Here is an 18,262-nt window from a genome sequence, read left to right as displayed (position 1 = left end):
TGGCCCCCGGGGGGGGGGGGCAAAAACTGTTGGCCACGCCTACATTAGACGCTAGTAGCACATCCATCCCCATCCCAGTAGTAATGGTCAAAAATGTCTTCAGATCTTATCAAACGGCTCCAGCGGGCTAAATTGTCCCCTACTGAGAACCACTGGGCTGGAGGAAGTCCGACCTGCCTCGGGTCCCAGAAAGTACTGAGAAGCATTCTCCCGGGTTCTGCTCTCTGGCTCCTCTGAGTACACCCAATGTTCAAGCCGTAGAGCCTCGGAAGGCGGGCTTATGCAGACGATGGTGGGTTTAACTGGGAGGCTGGCGGGCTTATGCAGATGAGGGGGCAGTGCCTGCATGTTGATTAGCTGGGCCCGCTGCGGACGCGGCTGGGAGCCTAGCAGGTCCTACTGCGGTTCAGGCTGAGGTGACATCTCTTCCGTCCTACTCCTCCCCAGGTCCCTAGCCTCCTGGGATCCCCTCCACCTCTACCCTCATTCATTGTTTCCCCTCCTCCCCGCGCAGTGCCCCGGTAGAGGAAGATCTCCCCTCGTGGTTCCCCCTGCATCCCCCCTCCCACCGCCGCAACCCCCGCGACCTCCAGCACCCACCCCCGCGGCCTGATCCTGCCTGCTGACTCCCTCCGCAGCCTCCTCGGTCTCCCCACTCTCCTCTGAGCTAGAGCCACCAACCCCCCCCCCCCCCCCCGTTGTCTGCCTTCGGGCTTCCCGGCTTACTCCCCTTCCCGCCCTCTTGGAGCCCCTTACCCCACGCTGGCCAGCCGGCATGCAAGTGTCCATCGCATGTACTGAGCAGAACCTTCGCAGCCGGGGCAGTGAGGACCGTCTGTGTGGACCGCGGCCGGTTCCCGGGGGCGGTAATGGTGGGCCGGTCGGCGGGGTGCATGGGAACCCTCCCGGAGGAGGAGGGTCAGGCCCCAAGGCCCGGGCCGCAGTGGTCCCCCGGGCCCCAGGGCCCGCTGGGGCCCTTCGAGAGAGCACCGGCCGAGGCACTGGCATGAAATACAGGTATGGGGGTGGCCGGGCAGCCCACCTCATCCGCTCCCCTTTCCTGACCCCTCAGGCGTCCTGGGATGCCACCAGGACCCCCTCAAACTTCGCTAAGAAGGTCCCGGCTCATTGCATCTGTCTTCCCGTTACCGGCGCTCCCTTACCTTGATCCCTCTCTTGGTCTCTGTCGGTACCCCTAACTAGGAGAAATTCAAGGTTGATGTGGACCTGTCCGATCCCAGGGATGCCCCTGAGCTTTTGTCTTTACTCCCAGGAGAGCCGGGGATGCACCGCCACCCCTACCCCGTCAGATACAGTGTCCTTGGGTCCGTGTCCTAGGAACAGGGGGAAGGAAAGGGCTTCTCACTCTGGCCTTGCTCGGGGTGTTTGCCCCAGAGACTGCCCGCACTTGCCCCATGGGCCCATTCTCCTGCGACCTTTCTTAGCCAGGACAGAAGTGGGGCCCTGGGAAGAATGGAGCACATCTCTCAAACCCATGCTGAGGAACGGGTCCGCAGGGGAAGGTGGACTGGACTGTAATGTAACCGACCATCTCAGAGAACTGCTGGGCTCTCACAACTGGCAGAGGGGGAGGGGAGGGGAGGGGCTCCTGTTGGAAGTGAGCACAGACCACTGATCTGACCTGGCTTTGTCATTTGTGGAATTCGATCCCTTCCATGTGGCAGCACTGTGTGGGAAGCTGAGCTGACTGCCTGAGTGGGGCCTCGGGAGGAGGGGGCTCTCTGGTTCAGAGATGGACTTCACAAGCCCACAGGGACAGAGGAAGTAAGTAGAGGAAGAGGGAGAACTCGCCTTTCCTGTCATACTCCCAGCTTAGTGTCCTACTTTTGCTGGACGCCCATCTGCCGCCCTAGCCTATCTGGGGGCACTTGCCAGAGTGCCTGGATTTGACTTGGTTTACCTCTCCAGCTCCAGTGTCTGCCCTTTAGTATAGCGCTCTCTGTCTGAAGGTCCGTTTTCACAAACTCATCACAATCAGCCAGTCCCATTCCTCCTAGCCCCCAACTCCACACAACCCAGGTATGATTCAAACATGGACAAGACCCCCAGAAGAAACAGACACCAGGCAACACATCTTCAGGGTGATAGGAGGGGGACAGGCATTGGACAGCAGATACAGAGGAGAAGTCACTCATTTGTTCACTTACACTACGAGCATTGAACGGCCCAATCTGGCAGCCCACTGGGTCTACTTTCTTTGGACTGAGACACTGTGAGGGTTTCTCGTTCTGGAAGGAGAGGAGCTGGAGACTGATAACCTATGTCCCTAATGGAAGCTCCACACTTCTTGCTACTTCTATCTTCTGCAGAAACCTAGGAAAGTCTGGTCTTCGGGTGTCCTGTCTTGGCCTAGGTGAGTTAGAAATTTTTTTTGTGTGTGTGACAGAGACAGAGAGGGACAGATAGGGACAGACAGACAGGAAGAGAGATGAGAAGCATCAATTCTTTGTTGCGGCACCTTAGTTGTTCATTGATTGCTCTCTTATATGTGCCTTGATGGGGGGGGGCCTACAGCAGACTGAGTGACCCCTTGCTCAAGCCAGCGACCTTGGGCTCAATCTGGTGAATCTTGCTCAAACCAGATAAGCCTGCGCTCAAGCTGGCGACCTCGGGGTCTTGAACCTGGGTCCTCCGCATCCCAGTCCAACGCTCTATCCACCGCACCACCGCCTGGTCAGGCTAGAAGAGAACATTTAAGGGAGGGTTTTCTTTCCTGGTTTGCCTCCCACAGTTCTCAACATGTCTGGCTTCTCTCTTTCAGGTACCTGGGTCACATTTGGTTCCCAGATCTCTGATGAGGTATAAGTGATGGGACCTAGGAGCAGGCTGAAGGGCTAGGAGGGAACCAGAACAAGGGGAAATGGACTTGGATAGGGGTTTGGGCAGGACAGCAAACAGAGAATAGTGGATGGGATGTAGAGCTGTTGGACGAGGAAAGGGTAGAGGAGGTGGAAGCCAAGGCTGAAGTGCTATGGGCTGGAGTGCAGTGAGGGGGGTAACAGAGGGGCCAGGGCGGGTCTCCAACTCCTTTTCTCACCTCCCTAGACAGCAGAAGATGTACTGACAGTGGCCTATGAGCACGGTGTAAACCTGTTCGACACCGCCGAAGTGTATGCGGCTGGAAAGTAAGGACGGGGTAAAGAGCTGAGTTACATTTAAAAGGCAGAGAAAATATCAGGGCTTCGTGTCTTCCCTCGGAAGAACTCTGGGAATTCTGCCAACACTAAATTCTAACCTTTCTGCCAGTGGGCCCCCGAAACACTATGGGAATCATAGTCCCAAACATCAGTCCCTCTTCAGCTTAGAGGGCAGTGGGAACACTGTCCAGTCAAAATAAAAACCAACAAATATATTCTGGACATCTGTTATGGGCAACTGCATGGGGATTACAAAGCTAAATTTTCAAATGCACCATGCCACATCACGTACCCATGGCTTCACGCTGGGAGTAGCCCAAACCTAGGCTGACCTACTCCTACCTCTTCTCCATTGGCAAACTCTTCTGCTCATCTTGAAGACTTGGCCTAAGTGTCAGCTCCTCCAAGCAGCCCTCACCCAATTCCCCATAGTTTGTTACTACCACCCTCAGTTCCCAAAGCACTTTACACTGCCCTCTGACACACCATTATTAATTACTGGTTCATGTGGCCGTATTTGCTGCTCAACTGGGATGTTCCTTCTTTCATGAAATTAGTCTTGCTTTTCCTCATGTCACTAAGTATTTTACAGAGCCTAGCACAGAGTGGGCACTGCTTGTAGGATGATGTGAAAATACCCTCAAAAAGCTCAGACTAAGTGGTTAAACAAACAAACCAAAAAGACAAGGAGATATGAAAGTCTGAATAAAAAGTCCACCATAACAACTTAAGATTCGTCACCCTTCAACTCATAATTAAATGCCAAAGAATTATTTCCCCAGCGATTTTCAACTTTTTTTCCTCTCATGACACACATAAACTAATTACTGAAATTCTGTTCTGTGGCACATCAAAAATATATTTTTTGCCGATCTGACAAAAAAAAGGATATAATTTTGATTCATTCACACAAGATGGCTATTGTGTTGGCTGTCATTTTTTAATTTGATAATCTAAGGGAAAAGAGGTCAATGCTTCTAACTAAATAGTCAGATATTGCATGTTTTAAAAATTCTTGCAACACACTGGTTGAAAATCGCTGGTGTAGCCAATAAGAGACATGGAACTGACAAGAAGTACTGACCATAGTCTCCAGCAATCAGAGCATTTTCCATTCTGCCCAGTGGCAGAATCTGAGCTAAGCTTTGGAGGATGGGTGGGATTTTGTGGTGACTCAAGGGGCAGGGCAACCAGGGTCTCCCTAGTCTGTCCCACACCCCTCATCATATTCTATACCTTCAGAAACTCAGATTAGAGCTTGGTGCATAGTTGATGCCCAATTGATATTTGTTAAATGATTGAATGAAAACTGTATGATACCCTTAGTTCCAGGAGCATCTTTTATTTAGTCCAGGATGGAGCTAACAGCCCAGTGGGCTCCTGGTTTATGCTTCACTTTACAGGAGAGGAAATTAGTTGAAGGGAAAGATGGGGAGCAGGGGAAGGAACTGATCCAGCTTAAAGGAGTCAGTGCTTCTACATTGTCTTTCTTCCAGGGCTGAAAGAACCCTAGGCAATATCCTCAGGAGCAAAGGTTGGAGGTGAGACTGTGTTTTGATGGGTTGCTGGGCACACGATCATCAAAACATCCTTTTCTCGCTGGTTCTTACATTTCTCTTTTTCCAGGAGATCAAGCTATGTCATCACCACCAAGATTTTTTGGGGAGGACAGTAAGTGCCTGCTCCACTAGAACTGGGGCAAAGATCTACAGAGGATGTGTGAAGGTGTATGGGATGGGGTGGTGGCAGCTGTCCCCACACCTGCTGCCCCAGGTCCGCAGCCTGCCTGTAAGAACCCATGCAGTCCCCGTTCCTCACGGTGCCAGGCCTGCCCTGCTCTCCTACCTCTGTCACACCTCATCTCTGACTTACCTTTTCCTACAGGGCAGAAACTGAGCGAGGCTTGAGCCGCAAGCACATCATCGAGGGTGAGAGTTAGACACTGGGAATCTGAAGTGGCTTGTATTGAAGTCAGAGGAGTCGGGAACATTCTTTGAGGCTACTGAGTTAGAAGCTTTGAATAGGGAACTGAAACTCAAGTGGCCATGGCAAAGGGGCAAGGTCTGAATTCTTCGGAAACTGAAGCTGAGGTGCTTACCTATCTCTCCTCATCCCTACCCAAGGTTTGCGAGGATCTCTGGAACGTCTCCAGCTGGGATACGTGGACATTGTCTTCGCTAATCGCTCAGACCCCAACAGTCCCATGGAGGGTAAAAGCGGCATCCCAATCCTGACCAGCCTTCAAAACTGAGCCCTTCTCATACCCTCAGTAGGAAGCCAGCCCTTGCTCGGGCGGCCTCCCAGTCTCCACAGTGGAGGCTCAGACCCCAGGACTTAGAGATGGAGGGAGGCATAGAGATGCCTGGGGTCTTGGTGGGAGGTCTGGAGCCCTGGGTGTCAGGGATTTGACAGTAAAGCCTTCCCTCTCCTATATGCCTAGAGATTGTGCGAGCCATGACCTATGTCATCAACCAGGGCCTGGCCCTATACTGGGGAACATCCCGATGGGGGGCTGCAGAAATCATGGTATGTGTGCTACCCCTCTTCCCCCTGTCCCACAACGGGTTCCCACTTTTCACATGGCCACTCCAAATCCCCATCCATTGGATGAGTGGAAGAAAATGGAATAAGTGCTCCGACCCCCATCTCCTCCCCTCCCCAATCTCTTTCCTTCCACACTCAGGAGGCCTACTCCATGGCCAGGCAGTTCAATCTGATTCCTCCAGTGTGTGAACAAGCAGAGCACCATCTGTTTCAGAGAGAGAAGGTGGAGATGCAGCTGCCAGAGCTCTACCACAAGATCGGTTTGCAGCTCCCTCATCCATGCCTTTCCCTTGGGCTCACCATCATCACCGGGATCCTTTCCCTCATATCCAATCTTCTTCCTCTTAGGTGTTGGCTCAGTCACCTGGTCCCCTCTGGCCTGTGGCCTCATCACTAGCAAGTATGATGGGCGAGTTCCAGACCCCTGCAGGGCCACCATCAAGGTGTGACCTTGGGGCTCGAGGTGGCAGGACTGGGCTATCTTGGCTGTTCTGGGGTGGTGGGGTTTTTTTGTTTTTGTTTGGCCAATTCTCTTTGGTCTTCAGGGCTACCAATGGCTCAGGGACAAAGTGCAAAATGAGGATGGCAAGAAGCAACACGCCAAAGTCATGGACCTCCTCCCCATCGCTCAGCACCTGGGCTGCACTGTGGCACAGCTTGCTATTGGTGAGGCACGGCCAGCCGTGGACCCTGCGGGGGCGTGTCTCCTCCTGAGACACTGCCAAGCTGGTTTGTCCTTAGGGAGAATCTTCTTCCTCAGAGACACTTCCACAGTCCGCACGCTCACTGTTACCCATCAGCTCTCTTATTTTCCTCCTCTGGCCCCAGCGTGGTGTCTCCGCAGTGAGGGTGTCAGCTCCGTCTTGCTGGGCGTGTCGAGCTCAGAGCAGCTGATAGAACATCTGGGTGCTCTGCAGGTGAGCTGAGGACTCAGAGGTGGAGCCCCTCTCTGTCCCCTCCCTCGGTGTCAAGGCCTGTGAGGTCACCCACTACAGGGCCCTCACATCGCAGATGAGAGATCCAGGGTGACAAGGCGAACCGGGCACAGCTGAGCCTCTTTTCCCAGTCACTTGGCCCTCTGTGCGTGCCCTCCTTCAGTGACCCAGCCACCCCATTCTCCTCCAGGTGTTGAGCCAGCTGACCCCGCAGACGGTTATGGAGATAGACGGACTCCTGGGGAACAAACCACATTCCAAGAAATAGTCCGCTGGGGGCGCAGGCACCCAAATCCGTGGCCACTGCACGCCCGCCTACCCAGAACTGCTTCGCCGCAGCCGCCTCCCTCCTGCTCCAGATCCCTCCACGCAACGGCCAGAGCCAGGTGGTCCCGCCCACTAACGAGTTCCGGCTTCGCTAATCGATATGCATGAACAAAGCCATATCCTTCCGCAGTGGGACTGGAGAGGAAAAGTAGTCTGCTGCTACCTGCGGCGTTCTTCTAGGTCTTCTGCGAGTCCCAGGCATGAGCTACTGGTCCTCTCTGTCCCTTCTCTGCCATTTGGTCTCGTTCCCTTCTCTCTTGCCCCATGATCCGAGGCCCATTAAAGAAACACTGGCAGACATAAGAAAGAAAGAGTACCTCAAAAGTGGCCCTTGAAATGTTGTTCTGGGGTAATAACCTAATGAGAAGTAAGGTTCCTGTCATCTGGGACAAAGGAAGAGGAGGCTCTTGGTAATGCTGTACAAAGGAAGCCAGGCTGGCCCTGGCAGGAAGTAAATGATTATCTTTGGAAATCAGGACCCTGCCTCCCAGCCAGAAGGTGGAGGAGGGCCTAGAACTGGAATCGGTGTAAATCCGTGGTTTCTGCCGGAAGGGTGTAGGGTGGAGAATACAGAGACACAGCACTGCCAAAGACAGAAATTTGGTGGCAGGTGTATAGCTTGGTCAGGGTAGCCCCTGGGAAACACAGGCAGGTGGTGCTTCACAGGAAATAGTGACAGACTTTAGGTCACAGCAGAGCTGTAGGGCTGACATAAACAGGTCTGGGGATAGACTTGTGAGCCTTGGCAGTGGAGGACTGCAGTCTTCTTCCTGGCAATATTCTTAAAGCAATAAATGATGGCCCCTCTTCTGTAACACTTTCCAGGAGACTGTAAATAAAATCTCAGCTAAATCCTTCCTCACTGACTGTGTCTGAAATTGCAGGGGGTGGGAGGTTAGGGTCTCAGTCTCAGATGTCTGGCCCACTAGCCCCCGCCCCTGCCCCGGGGCCATTAGAAAGCTCCAGTACTGGCTTTCTCTTCATTACTCATATACCGCAGTGCCCCAAGCATTATGCTCCTAGGCACCGTTCTCCTCAAGGATCCAGGCACCAGATAACTCGGGCCCCAGTGTTCCTCCTTTCTTCAGGTGCCACATCCCATACATAGAATCTGGCTTGGAGAGATCTGGCGTTATAGGTTTTTTCCTCCCTCTGACACCATTGGCCTTGTTTGATTTTGAAAGTTACATTAGCTACATGCCTGGTCTTGTACTTATTTCCCTCTTGCCTCATACCCATACATATGCCAAGGAACTATCCTGGTGGTTTTGTTGTGGCTCAGTGGGAGGGACTGTTCTAAGGTTGGGGCTTTGTGATTTGATGGAGAGGTAGCATGGACCCCAGCCTAAGGCTGAGATGATACAGAGACAGGGAAAGGAGTTAATCATTATAAAGGAAAGAGAAAAAGAAAAGAAAACAAGTGAAAGATGAGGTGTGAGGATGGCAGCAAGGCAGAATCAAATAGAATTGTCTCAGCTACCATCCCTTAGGCTTCCCTAAGGACTCTGATTTCTCTGAGGCAGAAAGTGGGTGGAAAGTTACAACCTTTAATGATCACAAGGCTGGGAAGAAGAACTCTGCTGTCCTTAAAATACAACCTTATCATCTCCCTGCTACCCTTGATCCTGAAGCTGGAAGAGCAAAGTAAAATCAATTTCCAAAAGACAACAAGCAGTATGCCACTTTCTGGATTAGCAACCAACCAGCTCAACTAATGAATACAGATAGCCCTCTCCTATCATCTTCCACTCATTTGGGAAGACTGTGGAGGGAACAAAGAGTTAAAATATATGAGTATACTATGATTATTCTGTAAAAAAAATACACGAATTTAGACATTCAAAATAGTCCTCTCAATTACCTTGGATGTTATATTTATTTTAATAATGCTTCTCCCATTGCTCAAAACATTTTTTTTTAAACTCCTTATAATTACCTTCAGAAGCAGTGTAGAAACCCCTTGTAAGAAACCTTCCATTATTGTCACACATCATTTACCACATTTATCACTCACCTCATTCATTAATTCAACAAGTGTATTTATTTACCGAGTCCTACTATGCAATTTGATGGCGAACAAACCAGACTCAGAACAACCTTCGTGATGTTCACAGATGGGCAAAACAAACGTGTCCCCCCAAACAGAAACTTTTAGGAAAGGGTGCACTGAGAGCTGACAGATGAGTGGGTGTTACTAAGGCAAAAGCAAGAGGGAACAGCATACAAGAAAGCCTTGTGGCAGAAAAAGACATACAAGTCAAAGATCACCAAAGCCAGAGTTTCTAAAAAGGAGTGGAAGCAGAACTTGAGAAATGGGGGTGGGGGGGGTGTTTCAAAACATACAGAACCTAATAGGGCACTTAGGAATATTATCTTTATCTTAAGGACAGTAGGAAACCCTCTAGACCAGTTATCTATTGATACACAACCTATTACCTCCAAAACTTAGTGGCTGGAAACAACTTCTAAACACTTAGTTTTTCTCATGATTCTGTGAGCTGGCTTGGGCGGGCGTTCCTCTGCTGTTTTCATTTAGGCTCACTTACGTAGCTGAATTCAACTAACTTGGCTGAGCAGAAAAATCCAAGATGGCCTCCCTGGTACGTCTGGTTGTTAGTACTGGCTATTGATTGGGACTCCTCAATTCTCTTCTCATCCACCCCAGGTTTGAGTTTCCTTACATGGTGGTCTCAGGGAAATAACGCAGAGGCACAAAGGCAGAAACTGCACCATCTCTGAAGGACTATGCTCATCACTTCTGCCACATTTTATCAGTAAGCAAGTCATGAGGCGAGCCCAGATTCAAGGGATAGAAAAATAGACCCCAATTCCTTCTACTGAATGGGAGAAGCAACAAAGTTACATTGCAGAGGAATTGGGGGATAATAAACTCCCACCACATTAAGAGGTTTTAAACAGGAGTCCAAGGGGTGTGTGGTAGGAAGGACATGATTGAGTTTGAGATTTGGGAAGATCACTAAGTAGTAAGGAGAAGAGCTTGCAGAAGGGCAGAATGGCTGTGGATGGACTGGTGAAGAGGCTCCTACCAGGGTCTGAGCATAAGGTGATGGCAGTTTGGACTAGGGTAGTATACTGGCGGTGGAGAAAAGGAGGTGGATTAGAGGGACATTTAGGAGGCAAAATGAACTGGGCTTGGTGATAAGTCAGTAAAGGAAGATGAAAATGAAGGAGGGGTCAAAGATGACACCTAGACTTATGGTGCCAGATAGAGAAAGAAGTAGGAAATGCTGGTAGAGATGCTGATTTGGACAAGGAGATCATCGGGTTGGGTTCTTGAATATAAGTAAAAAAGTCAGGCAAGTGACTGGATCTCCAGGTCTGAATCTTAGAGAGACTTTAAATGTCAAACACTCTGGGAGCATTTATATAATCAAATCTACCTTAAAAGTTTAAGATTTAATCACCAACTGGAGATATTAAAAGATGTGAGATCTCCGAACACCATTCCAAAAAGAAGTTCCAAAGCAGTTTTGAATTATGACAGCATTACTGGAATAGGCAGATGGCTTCCCCCAAGTGACCATGAACACAATGCAACTCAGAAATTCCAAAATGTTTGCTTTAAAACAATGGTATGCCTCCTCACAAAGATTACCTTTGAAGGTTTTTAACAATCTAGTTAAAAAGCAAAACCAACTCTGCATTGCCTATTACTGCCAGTAAATGCCATCTTGTATTGACCGAGAGAGCTGGGTGTTGAACATGTTGGGGTTGGGTAGTGTGAAGTTAAAGTGAACACAATACAGGCTGGGGGCACAGGATGATAATTATAGTTAATATGTGGTGTTGGTCCACATATTAGAACGGTTGGCACCGTTCTAAGCACTTTACCTGTATAAGCCCATTCAACCCTATTATTATCATTTTATAGATGAGGAAACCAAAGCTCAGAGAAGTTAAGTAACTTGCTCAAAGTGTCACAACGAGTAAGCAGTGGTTGCTGGGATATGGATTCAAGCCAGCTGGTTCTAGACTTTACGCTCCACAGCAGAGCCTGGATTGCTTGTGCAGGAGAGGAGGGTGAAGATGCAGCTGGGCACGGGTGTGGCACCACGAGAGAACGTGGGCTGTGAGTACTATGTCCTGTTTACCTGTGAGGGAAGTCAGATCCCTGAATCAGACCTCACGCTGGGCTGTTTTGTTGGAGCCATCATGTTACGTGGGTGTCCGGGCCTGGCTAATCCGGAAGGAAAGGATTCCCATCATTCCTATGGCCATGGTCTTGCGATCTAAGTTCCTCCTTAGGCTGAGATGTCTGCTGGGAGTTGAGCAGTTTAAGAAGAAATTTGGGGAGCCGGCCTTTCAAGAGCGCAGGGGGTCAGGTATACTAAGACGAGAGGAGGGCAGAATGCGAGTCACAGCCAGGCAGCATCCATTCAAACATCCAGGAGCCCACTGAAGCTTGGGCAGAGCGGCACGGTCACTGGCCGAGGAAGGCTGTTTTGGCGGGATTGTGACTGTGAGCAGCTGAAAGACCAGGCCCATCGGGCTGTAGTGACCCGTGCCAGTGGCTACCGTGGGGTCGAGGAAGAGAACCAGGGATTTGCACGCAGAATTAAGGCGCACGGGCTTTGTGCTGGAGGATGAAGGAAGGCGTGGAGGGGGCGGAGGGCTGTGCGCGTCTGACCGCCTCAGGCCTGACACCCCTCGGTGCTCCTACCCCATCCCGGGACCAACTCCGCCAGCATCGACATTCCAGGCCTCCGCCTCCACCGCCCCCACGCGTGCCGCCAGAGGGAGCGGCCGGACCCCTGCGTGACGCCTCGAGGGGCGGGGTCTCATTATTAAAAGAGGCAAGAGGCCGCGGCGCCGGCCCCAAGACCCGATGCAGGTCACAGGGAGGGCCAGCTCGTTCTGCCCACCGCAACAGCCGCGTGAGCGACGCTCTCAAGTCCGCGGCGGGCACCATGCAGCTCCTGGCGAAGGTGCCGTCCCTTCCGGAGCGGGGCGAGCTGGACTGCAACATCTGCTACCGACCCTTCAACCTCGAGGGCCGCGCGCCCCGCCGCCTGCCCGGCACGGCGCGCGCCCGCTGCGGTCACACGCTCTGCACTGCCTGCCTGCGCGAGCTGGCCGCGCGCGGGGACCGCGGCGGGGCGGCCGCGCGCATGGTGCGCCTGCGCCGCGTCGTCCTGTGCCCTTTCTGCCGCGCGCCCACCCCGCTCCCGCGCGGCGGGGTCACGGAGGTGGCTGTTGACCCGGACTTGTGGTCGCGGTTGGAGGAAAAATCGCGGGCCGGACGTGAACCTGATGAGACGGGGAGCCAACTCAGGGAAGGTGGCGACGCCCACCGAGAGGCAGACGACGAGGACGAGGAGAGCGAGAAGGGGTCGGGGCCGAGGAGCGCAGGGTGGCGCGCGTTCCGACGCCTCTGGGACACGGTGCTGGCACCCGCGCGCCGCTGGCGGCGCCCGCTGCCTAGCAACGGTGAGGAACCAACCCGGAAGGCTGCGGGGGCCCGGGGGAAGAGTGCTTCGGAAAGCCAGGGATTCGGCTGCATCCTCCCGCTGCCACTAACCCCTCTTCTTTCCCCAGTGCTGTACTGTCCGGAGATCAAGGACTTTGCCCACGTGACCCGCTGCACCCTGTAACCGCGGGAGCCGGAAGCTGAGGCAGAAGAAAGGTGGGAGCTGCATTCTCAGGGTGTGCTGTGGTACCGAGGCTGATGCCAAGGCTACCTTCCTCCCATCCCAGGATTGGCACTGATGAGGAAGTGGATCCGAGGGCAGGAGGAAACGCCCTGGGAGGTGCTGATGCTGAGCTGGGGAGGTTCCTAGGTGAATCGCCCCCATCTGCTGACTGTGCCAGTCTTCCATTTTCAGGATGGAGTGGCCCAGGGATGATAAAAATAAAGTCTACATTCCCGTGGGAGGAAGACAGATTGTTTCCTAAGCTGTGACTTGGCTTTTGGCCAAGGGCAGCTCTGGTGTGTGGGAGCAACAAGTCCCATTACAGCAATACTGTGTCGATGGTTTGAAAATTTCACAAAGAGGGAGCGAAGAGGCTGATTTTCATGTCATGTTCATCTCACTTCTCTAGCATTGTAAGAGAACTGAGGAAAAGAAGCCCTTTGGCTTACTACCCACCCCCGCTCCCGGGCCTCAGTGCTGCATACTTACTGCCTCCCCACTCCTAGTACTGGGCTCCTAAAATGATCAAGATGCCTCCTGCCTTGCTTCACTTCAGAATCTCCTTTCAACCCATTAGGGCAGGTATCCGAAGGTCCAAAGAACATTAATCTGAGGCCTCTGATTAGGGCGTATCAAAGATAGACGGGAGAGCCATTTGGTAAAGGCATCAAACTTTTGATGTTTCTACAGTCACAGGGAAACATTGTCATTACTGAAAAAAAGATGCCTATCATACAACTTCAACCTTGTCTCCCATAACTGGACTTCTGTTGTGTGCCATGGATTCTATTTTCAAATCCCATCAATAGCTTATAGTATATAGTTAGTGGGAGCTTGTTGGAAGTGCAACAAGCTCCTAGGATTCCACTTTAAATTTACTAAGTCGGAAGCTGCCTTTTAACAAGAATCCCAGGTGGTCTGTGTGCAGGTAAAAATATAAGCAGTGGTCCAGGTCCTAGACACTCTAGGATACTACCATCTATGGGTGAGATGTTTAGAACACAAATGGTACTTAATAAATTATATACTATTTTGATTTTTCTAAAGTGACATTCTGTTGCTGAAGTTAAAATTGTGTGCCTAGTTGCATTTTGCTCCAAGTAAAAAATGTGAACTTAAGTATAAACTTCAATTTTTGTAACCATATTTTGGCTTTTTCCTATCCTTAAGTCTCAGCTTAAATGTTCCTTTTTTTGGAGGCTTTCTCAGCATTCAGCCTGGTGTCACCCCTCACCCTCTATAGCATAGTACTTTATTTATTTTCAGATTGTATGTGTTTTGTTGGTATCTCCTATAGAGTGTAAGCTTCATGAGAGCAATGACTGACTTGTGATTATTACACCTCCAGGGCCAACAGTGTTAATGTATAGCATGTACTCAATAAATGTTTGCTGAATTTATCTTTCATTTTTTTAACATTTAAATATGAAGTGTTTGATCTTTCTCAGCCTCTGAGCAGCCCTGGTAGTGAACAATACATGTCAAGGAAGTGTCATCTAGCAGGTCAAATATTTAGCAAGCCAGGGAGGTCTCACCCCTCCCCGCTAACTCCTTAAAAGAAAAGGTATGCAGTTCTGCACACTAGGAACCGAACCTGTGGAGCTTTGGTGACCTCTACTGACTCTTGTGGGAACTAAGCAACTCTTGAAGATGGAAAGGATGATCAAAAGCAGTGGTCCCCAATGTTTTTTGGGCCATGGACCGGTTTTATGTCAGTAAATATTTTCACGACCAGCCTTTAGGGTGGGACGGATAAATGTATCATGTGACCGAGACAAGCGACAAGAGTGAGTCTTAGACAGATGTAACAGAAGGAATCTGGTCATTTTTAAAAAATAAAACATCGTCCAGACTTAAATATAAACAAAACGTAAATAATATAAGTTATTTATTCTTTCTCTGCAGACCAGTACCAATGGCCCACGGACCACTATCGGTCCGTGGCCCGGGGGTTGGGAATCACTGATCAAAGGATGAATAGAAGGCAGTTGTGAATCTTGCCAGGCACCCCTCCCACACTTCTAATAAGCCCTGCTACCTCTCTGATCTCACCGAGGCCTGCAGAGGATCCTGCGGCTCACCCTCCATCTCTAAACTGAGCTCATCCCATTAGGATTGGGGCTGGGAAAAAAGCCTCAGTGTTTTTAGTTGATAATCCAGGCAATAAAAATGAGAAAAAGGTAGTCACAAGATATTTTTTTTTTTTTTTACAAAAGAAAGATGGAGAACATGAAATGGCAGAAAGCAACACCCTTTCTTTCCTTACCCCTCTCCCCAACCAAAGAACTCCCCCACTCAAAAATAACAGAGCACACAGAAAGGAAAGTATAATTTATATGTACAACCAATAAACCTGATACAGAAGAGGGGGTTGGGAAAGACCAGGAATGAGTGCGAAAAGAGACTGGGAAAGGGGAAGCAAGAAAGTGAAGGGGCGGTGAAGAGGAAGTGGGGGGTTCGCCATGCAAACTGCCACTCCTCGGCCCCTCCTGGGAGGAGGGTGTGTCCATGTCTCCCTAGTCTGCTCTCCATTATTTTGTTCTGGTCCTAAAAGCAAGGTGGTCCTGACTAGGCCCCCTGCCTAACCCACTCAAATTTAGTCTGTATTCAGGCCTTCAGGAGAGAGGAGAGAAGTCCTTGAAGAACCTGAGCTCCAGAGCTGAGGGTTCCCCCAGCATCCGGCCCCTGTGTTCTCTCCTCCCCTTTCTGGGTCCCTAGGACAGATTGGGAAGCTCCTCTTTGGCTTGAGGGAGTTATCGCCCGACCATTCCTCTTGGTAGGGGTAGTTCTTGGCCCCTGTGGAGGGTAAGATGCCCAACACAAGATGCCAGTACGCAGGAAGTAACTGAGCCAGTGACTGGCGCCTTTATTCTGAGGCTGAACAGCAATCGACTCCCTTGTAATGGCTCCACATTCTATTTGAGGAGAGGTAGGGGAAGGAAACATGCAGCCACCCCTCCTCTTCCCTTCCTCCCTCCCAGGGCTCACTGTCATCTCCATATCAAGCCCCCCTCCTCTCTTCAAAGCTCCTTTCCCCCACCCAAGTTTCTAAAGGCCAAGCGACACTAACCCCCCACTTCTGCATAAGACATAGCTTATATTGCAGGAATAAAGACTGGGGAGGCTCCTCCTCTTTCCTCCCCACAACCATTTATTGGGAAGCTGTGTACGTTTGGCAGTGGGGGATAAGGGTACTCGGAAGGCCCTGCTAACCATCTCCCATCCAGACCTCTTCTCACCAGCAGTTTTCAAAGCGTGGTGGGAAATGTGTGTGGGAGTGGAGAAAGACAAAGGGCCCTTCTTGAAGAGAGAAGTCAGAGAGAGGGGCAAAGGGGCTACTAGCCCAGTGGTGGCCCAAGGGGTGGGGAAGGCGGAGGGTTGGCAGCAGGCCCCAGAGCCTGAGCTGTGGGTCGGCCTCGGGCACGGGGCCTGGGCGAAGGGCAGGCCTGGGATCCAGTCAGTCGTCTATGCAGATCACCTCCCCGGCTCGAGGCTCCTTCCGATCCAGCCCGTCTGACACCAATGCCCCCACCATTTCCTTCTCCTTCTTCACCAGCACTGGAGGGCCGTTGGTGGCGGCTGTTTGGGAAGAGGGTAAGGAAGGGTCAATCCCTATTTCACTCCCAAACATCCCTTTCTGACAACAGTATATTCACATTTCTAAGTCACCATATGTCACTTGCAACTCTCCAGGGTAGGGGTGGGAAGACCGGGGCAAACTGCTTTCCCTGAGATTCCCCATCATGCTTTATGATGGGACATCTGTTCCAACTCTCACTATACTCCTTTCTCACTCATGTTCTCGTTCCCTGAAGTAACCCAAATGGAGGAGGCTCAGGTAAGAGGTAGCAAGCTGCAGAACCTCTGAAACCCGGATGAGGTTTTTGATAAAGAGAATGGAAGAGAAACTAAGAAACGGAGGGGGCCCTGGCCGGTTGGCTCAGTGCGTCGAGTGCTGGCCCAGCATGAGAACATCCTGGATTTGATCCCCAGTCAGGGCACACATGAGAAGCGACCATCTGCTTCTCTTCCCCTCCCTCTCCCCCTTCTTTCTCTCTTCTCCTCCCACAGCCAGTGGCTTGATTGGTTTGAGTGTTGGCCCCTGGCACTGAGGATAGCTCGGGTGGTTTGAGCATCAGCCCCAGACGGGAGGATCCTGGTCAGGGCTCATGTAGGAGTCTATCTCTCCTCCTCTCTCTTAAAAAAAAAAAAAAGGAAAGGAAAGGAAAGGGTGGGAAGAAAGCCCAGAACAATTCTACTCCATAAAACACTGGGCACTCCAAGGAAATGAGATAGGTGAAGCATGCAGGGTAGCCGAGCAGGGATAAGCTTGGAAAAGGACAGAGAAAAAGGCAGCTGACCTGTGATGAAGGACCCTGCAGGCATCTGGCTGTAATTGGCGCCTGCGGCGGCCAGGCCCCCTACGGGAGCGGGAGCGGTGCTGAAGGCCGCCCCGTACCCCGGAGGTGTAGCGTAGGGACCCGGGGGAAAGACCTGGAATAGAGAGCAAGGCCCTTAGAGGGTCCACAGCCTGAAAGGAAAGAAGCTGTAGGGAAAACGTTAGGGCCAAACTCCAGGACTGCTGAGGGGTGTATCACCAGCACGGAGACTCAAGGGCGAGGAGTATGCTAGAGTAAGTCATCTTTCCACATTGTATCGGACTCACTGTAAGTGTATGCATGTGTGCCAGAGGAGTGCCAACAGGGAGAACGGAGTAGAGGAAAAGGGGGTTACCGGTGTGGGATGAGGCTCCGTGCCCTTGCTGGCCAGCCGGCTGAGGATGCTGCGCTCGGACATCTGAAGGCGGGCTGCGATGGGGGGTATTCGAGACAGCGTGGCTGGCAGGCGAGTCACGTCTGCCTTCATGTCGCTCAGCAACTCCTCCAGCTGGTTCAGAACTGGGGCCCGGGCCACGGAGAAAGAAGGACAAGAGAAAGACAGGGAAAGGAAGAAATGGAGCCAGGAAAAGAGAAGAGGAGTCAGATGGACAGATAAAGTCAGAAACAGAGAGTGACAGGACACAGACGTCAAAGAACCAGAGAAGAAAATGAGAGAAGTAGAGAGAGCAACTCGACGATACGGGGAATGTCAGGTAAGAGGCAAAGAGAACAGATCACCACAGAGACAGATGGCGAGAGAAGAAAGGATGAAAAGGGGAGACGGAGAAGAGGGAGACAGGGGAGGACATTGGAAGACATGGGGGCGGGGAGTTGTCAGAACATCCCATACTAGAAGAGTGAGGTTTTCGGGGTGGGGAAAATGGGGAGGAAATAGTCAGGAGGTGTGGGGAGGTGGTAAGTGGTGTTAAAGATTTAAGGATCAAGATTTTAATATGGAAGGGGGGAGGGAGGTTAGAGGGTCAGCATTACAGATTCAGGGAATCAGAATAGGAATCAAAGGGGCCAGGAGTCAGTCGCTACATCAGATACGATTAGATGGTTAGGAGACTTTGGAATTTAATATTTTATTTTCAAGGTAAGAGGGTTTGGGAGAAAGGGTTGAAGGTCAAAGGGAAGTTTCATGATGTAGGGTCAGAGGGCGGGATGGGGGTAGTTTCTGCCTCAGGGGATGAGTGAGATGTGAGGGATGTGATCTGTGAAACTGGGGATAAGGACTTCTGTGGACGTTACACAGGCCCCGGCCCCGG

At 51.3% G+C, this 18,262-nt stretch overlaps 3 protein-coding genes across 14 annotated transcripts in view; 2 read left to right on the top strand and 1 right to left on the bottom strand.

The window, feature by feature from the left end:
- Positions 1 to 381: 381 nt before the first annotated feature.
- Positions 382 to 7,822, top strand: KCNAB3 (potassium voltage-gated channel subfamily A regulatory beta subunit 3). 3 transcript variants are annotated; one of them, XM_066364804.1, is made up of 14 exons: positions 382 to 1,017; positions 2,331 to 2,374; positions 2,783 to 2,820; positions 3,067 to 3,146; positions 4,655 to 4,699; positions 4,785 to 4,829; positions 5,043 to 5,086; positions 5,282 to 5,368; positions 5,599 to 5,684; positions 5,842 to 5,962; positions 6,051 to 6,145; positions 6,248 to 6,368; positions 6,531 to 6,619; positions 6,828 to 7,822. In XM_066364804.1, the coding sequence occupies exons 1-14, from the start codon at positions 776 to 778 to the stop codon at positions 6,903 to 6,905; spliced, it is 1,215 nt and encodes a 404-aa protein (XP_066220901.1). In that variant the 5' UTR covers positions 382 to 775; the 3' UTR covers positions 6,906 to 7,822. The 3 variants fall into 3 exon arrangements, with proteins under 3 accessions (XP_066220901.1, XP_066220900.1, XP_066220902.1); XM_066364803.1 differs by having other exon boundaries at positions 6,248 to 6,619; XM_066364805.1 differs by lacking the exon at positions 382 to 1,017 and adding an exon at positions 1,344 to 1,785 and having other exon boundaries at positions 6,248 to 6,619.
- A 1,005-nt stretch (positions 7,823 to 8,827) lies between these two features.
- Positions 8,828 to 14,015, top strand: RNF227 (ring finger protein 227). The gene is made up of 2 exons (XM_066364802.1): positions 8,828 to 12,412; positions 12,521 to 14,015. The coding sequence occupies exons 1-2, from the start codon at positions 11,569 to 11,571 to the stop codon at positions 12,574 to 12,576; spliced, it is 900 nt and encodes a 299-aa protein (XP_066220899.1). The 5' UTR covers positions 8,828 to 11,568; the 3' UTR covers positions 12,577 to 14,015.
- A 916-nt stretch (positions 14,016 to 14,931) lies between these two features.
- CHD3 (chromodomain helicase DNA binding protein 3) overlaps positions 14,932 to 18,262 on the bottom strand; it is a 58,526-nt gene continuing 55,195 nt past the window's right edge. For all 10 annotated transcript variants that reach the window (XM_066364785.1, XM_066364787.1, XM_066364786.1 and 7 more), the window contains 3 exons: positions 17,350 to 17,513; positions 16,977 to 17,109; positions 14,932 to 16,194 (listed from right to left, as the gene is read on the bottom strand). In XM_066364785.1, coding sequence (XP_066220882.1) covers positions 15,954 to 16,194; positions 16,977 to 17,109; positions 17,350 to 17,513 — 538 coding nt within the window. In that variant the 3' untranslated portion in view covers positions 14,932 to 15,953. The remainder of the gene's footprint in view (positions 16,195 to 16,976; positions 17,110 to 17,349; positions 17,514 to 18,262) is intronic.

Source organism: Saccopteryx leptura, chromosome 2, assembly GCF_036850995.1.
Source record: "Saccopteryx leptura isolate mSacLep1 chromosome 2, mSacLep1_pri_phased_curated, whole genome shotgun sequence".
In the NCBI taxonomy this organism is placed as follows: domain Eukaryota; kingdom Metazoa; phylum Chordata; class Mammalia; order Chiroptera; family Emballonuridae; genus Saccopteryx; species Saccopteryx leptura.
Note: the sequence above shows the minus strand (reverse complement) of the source record. Positions and strands in the feature narration are given on the sequence as shown.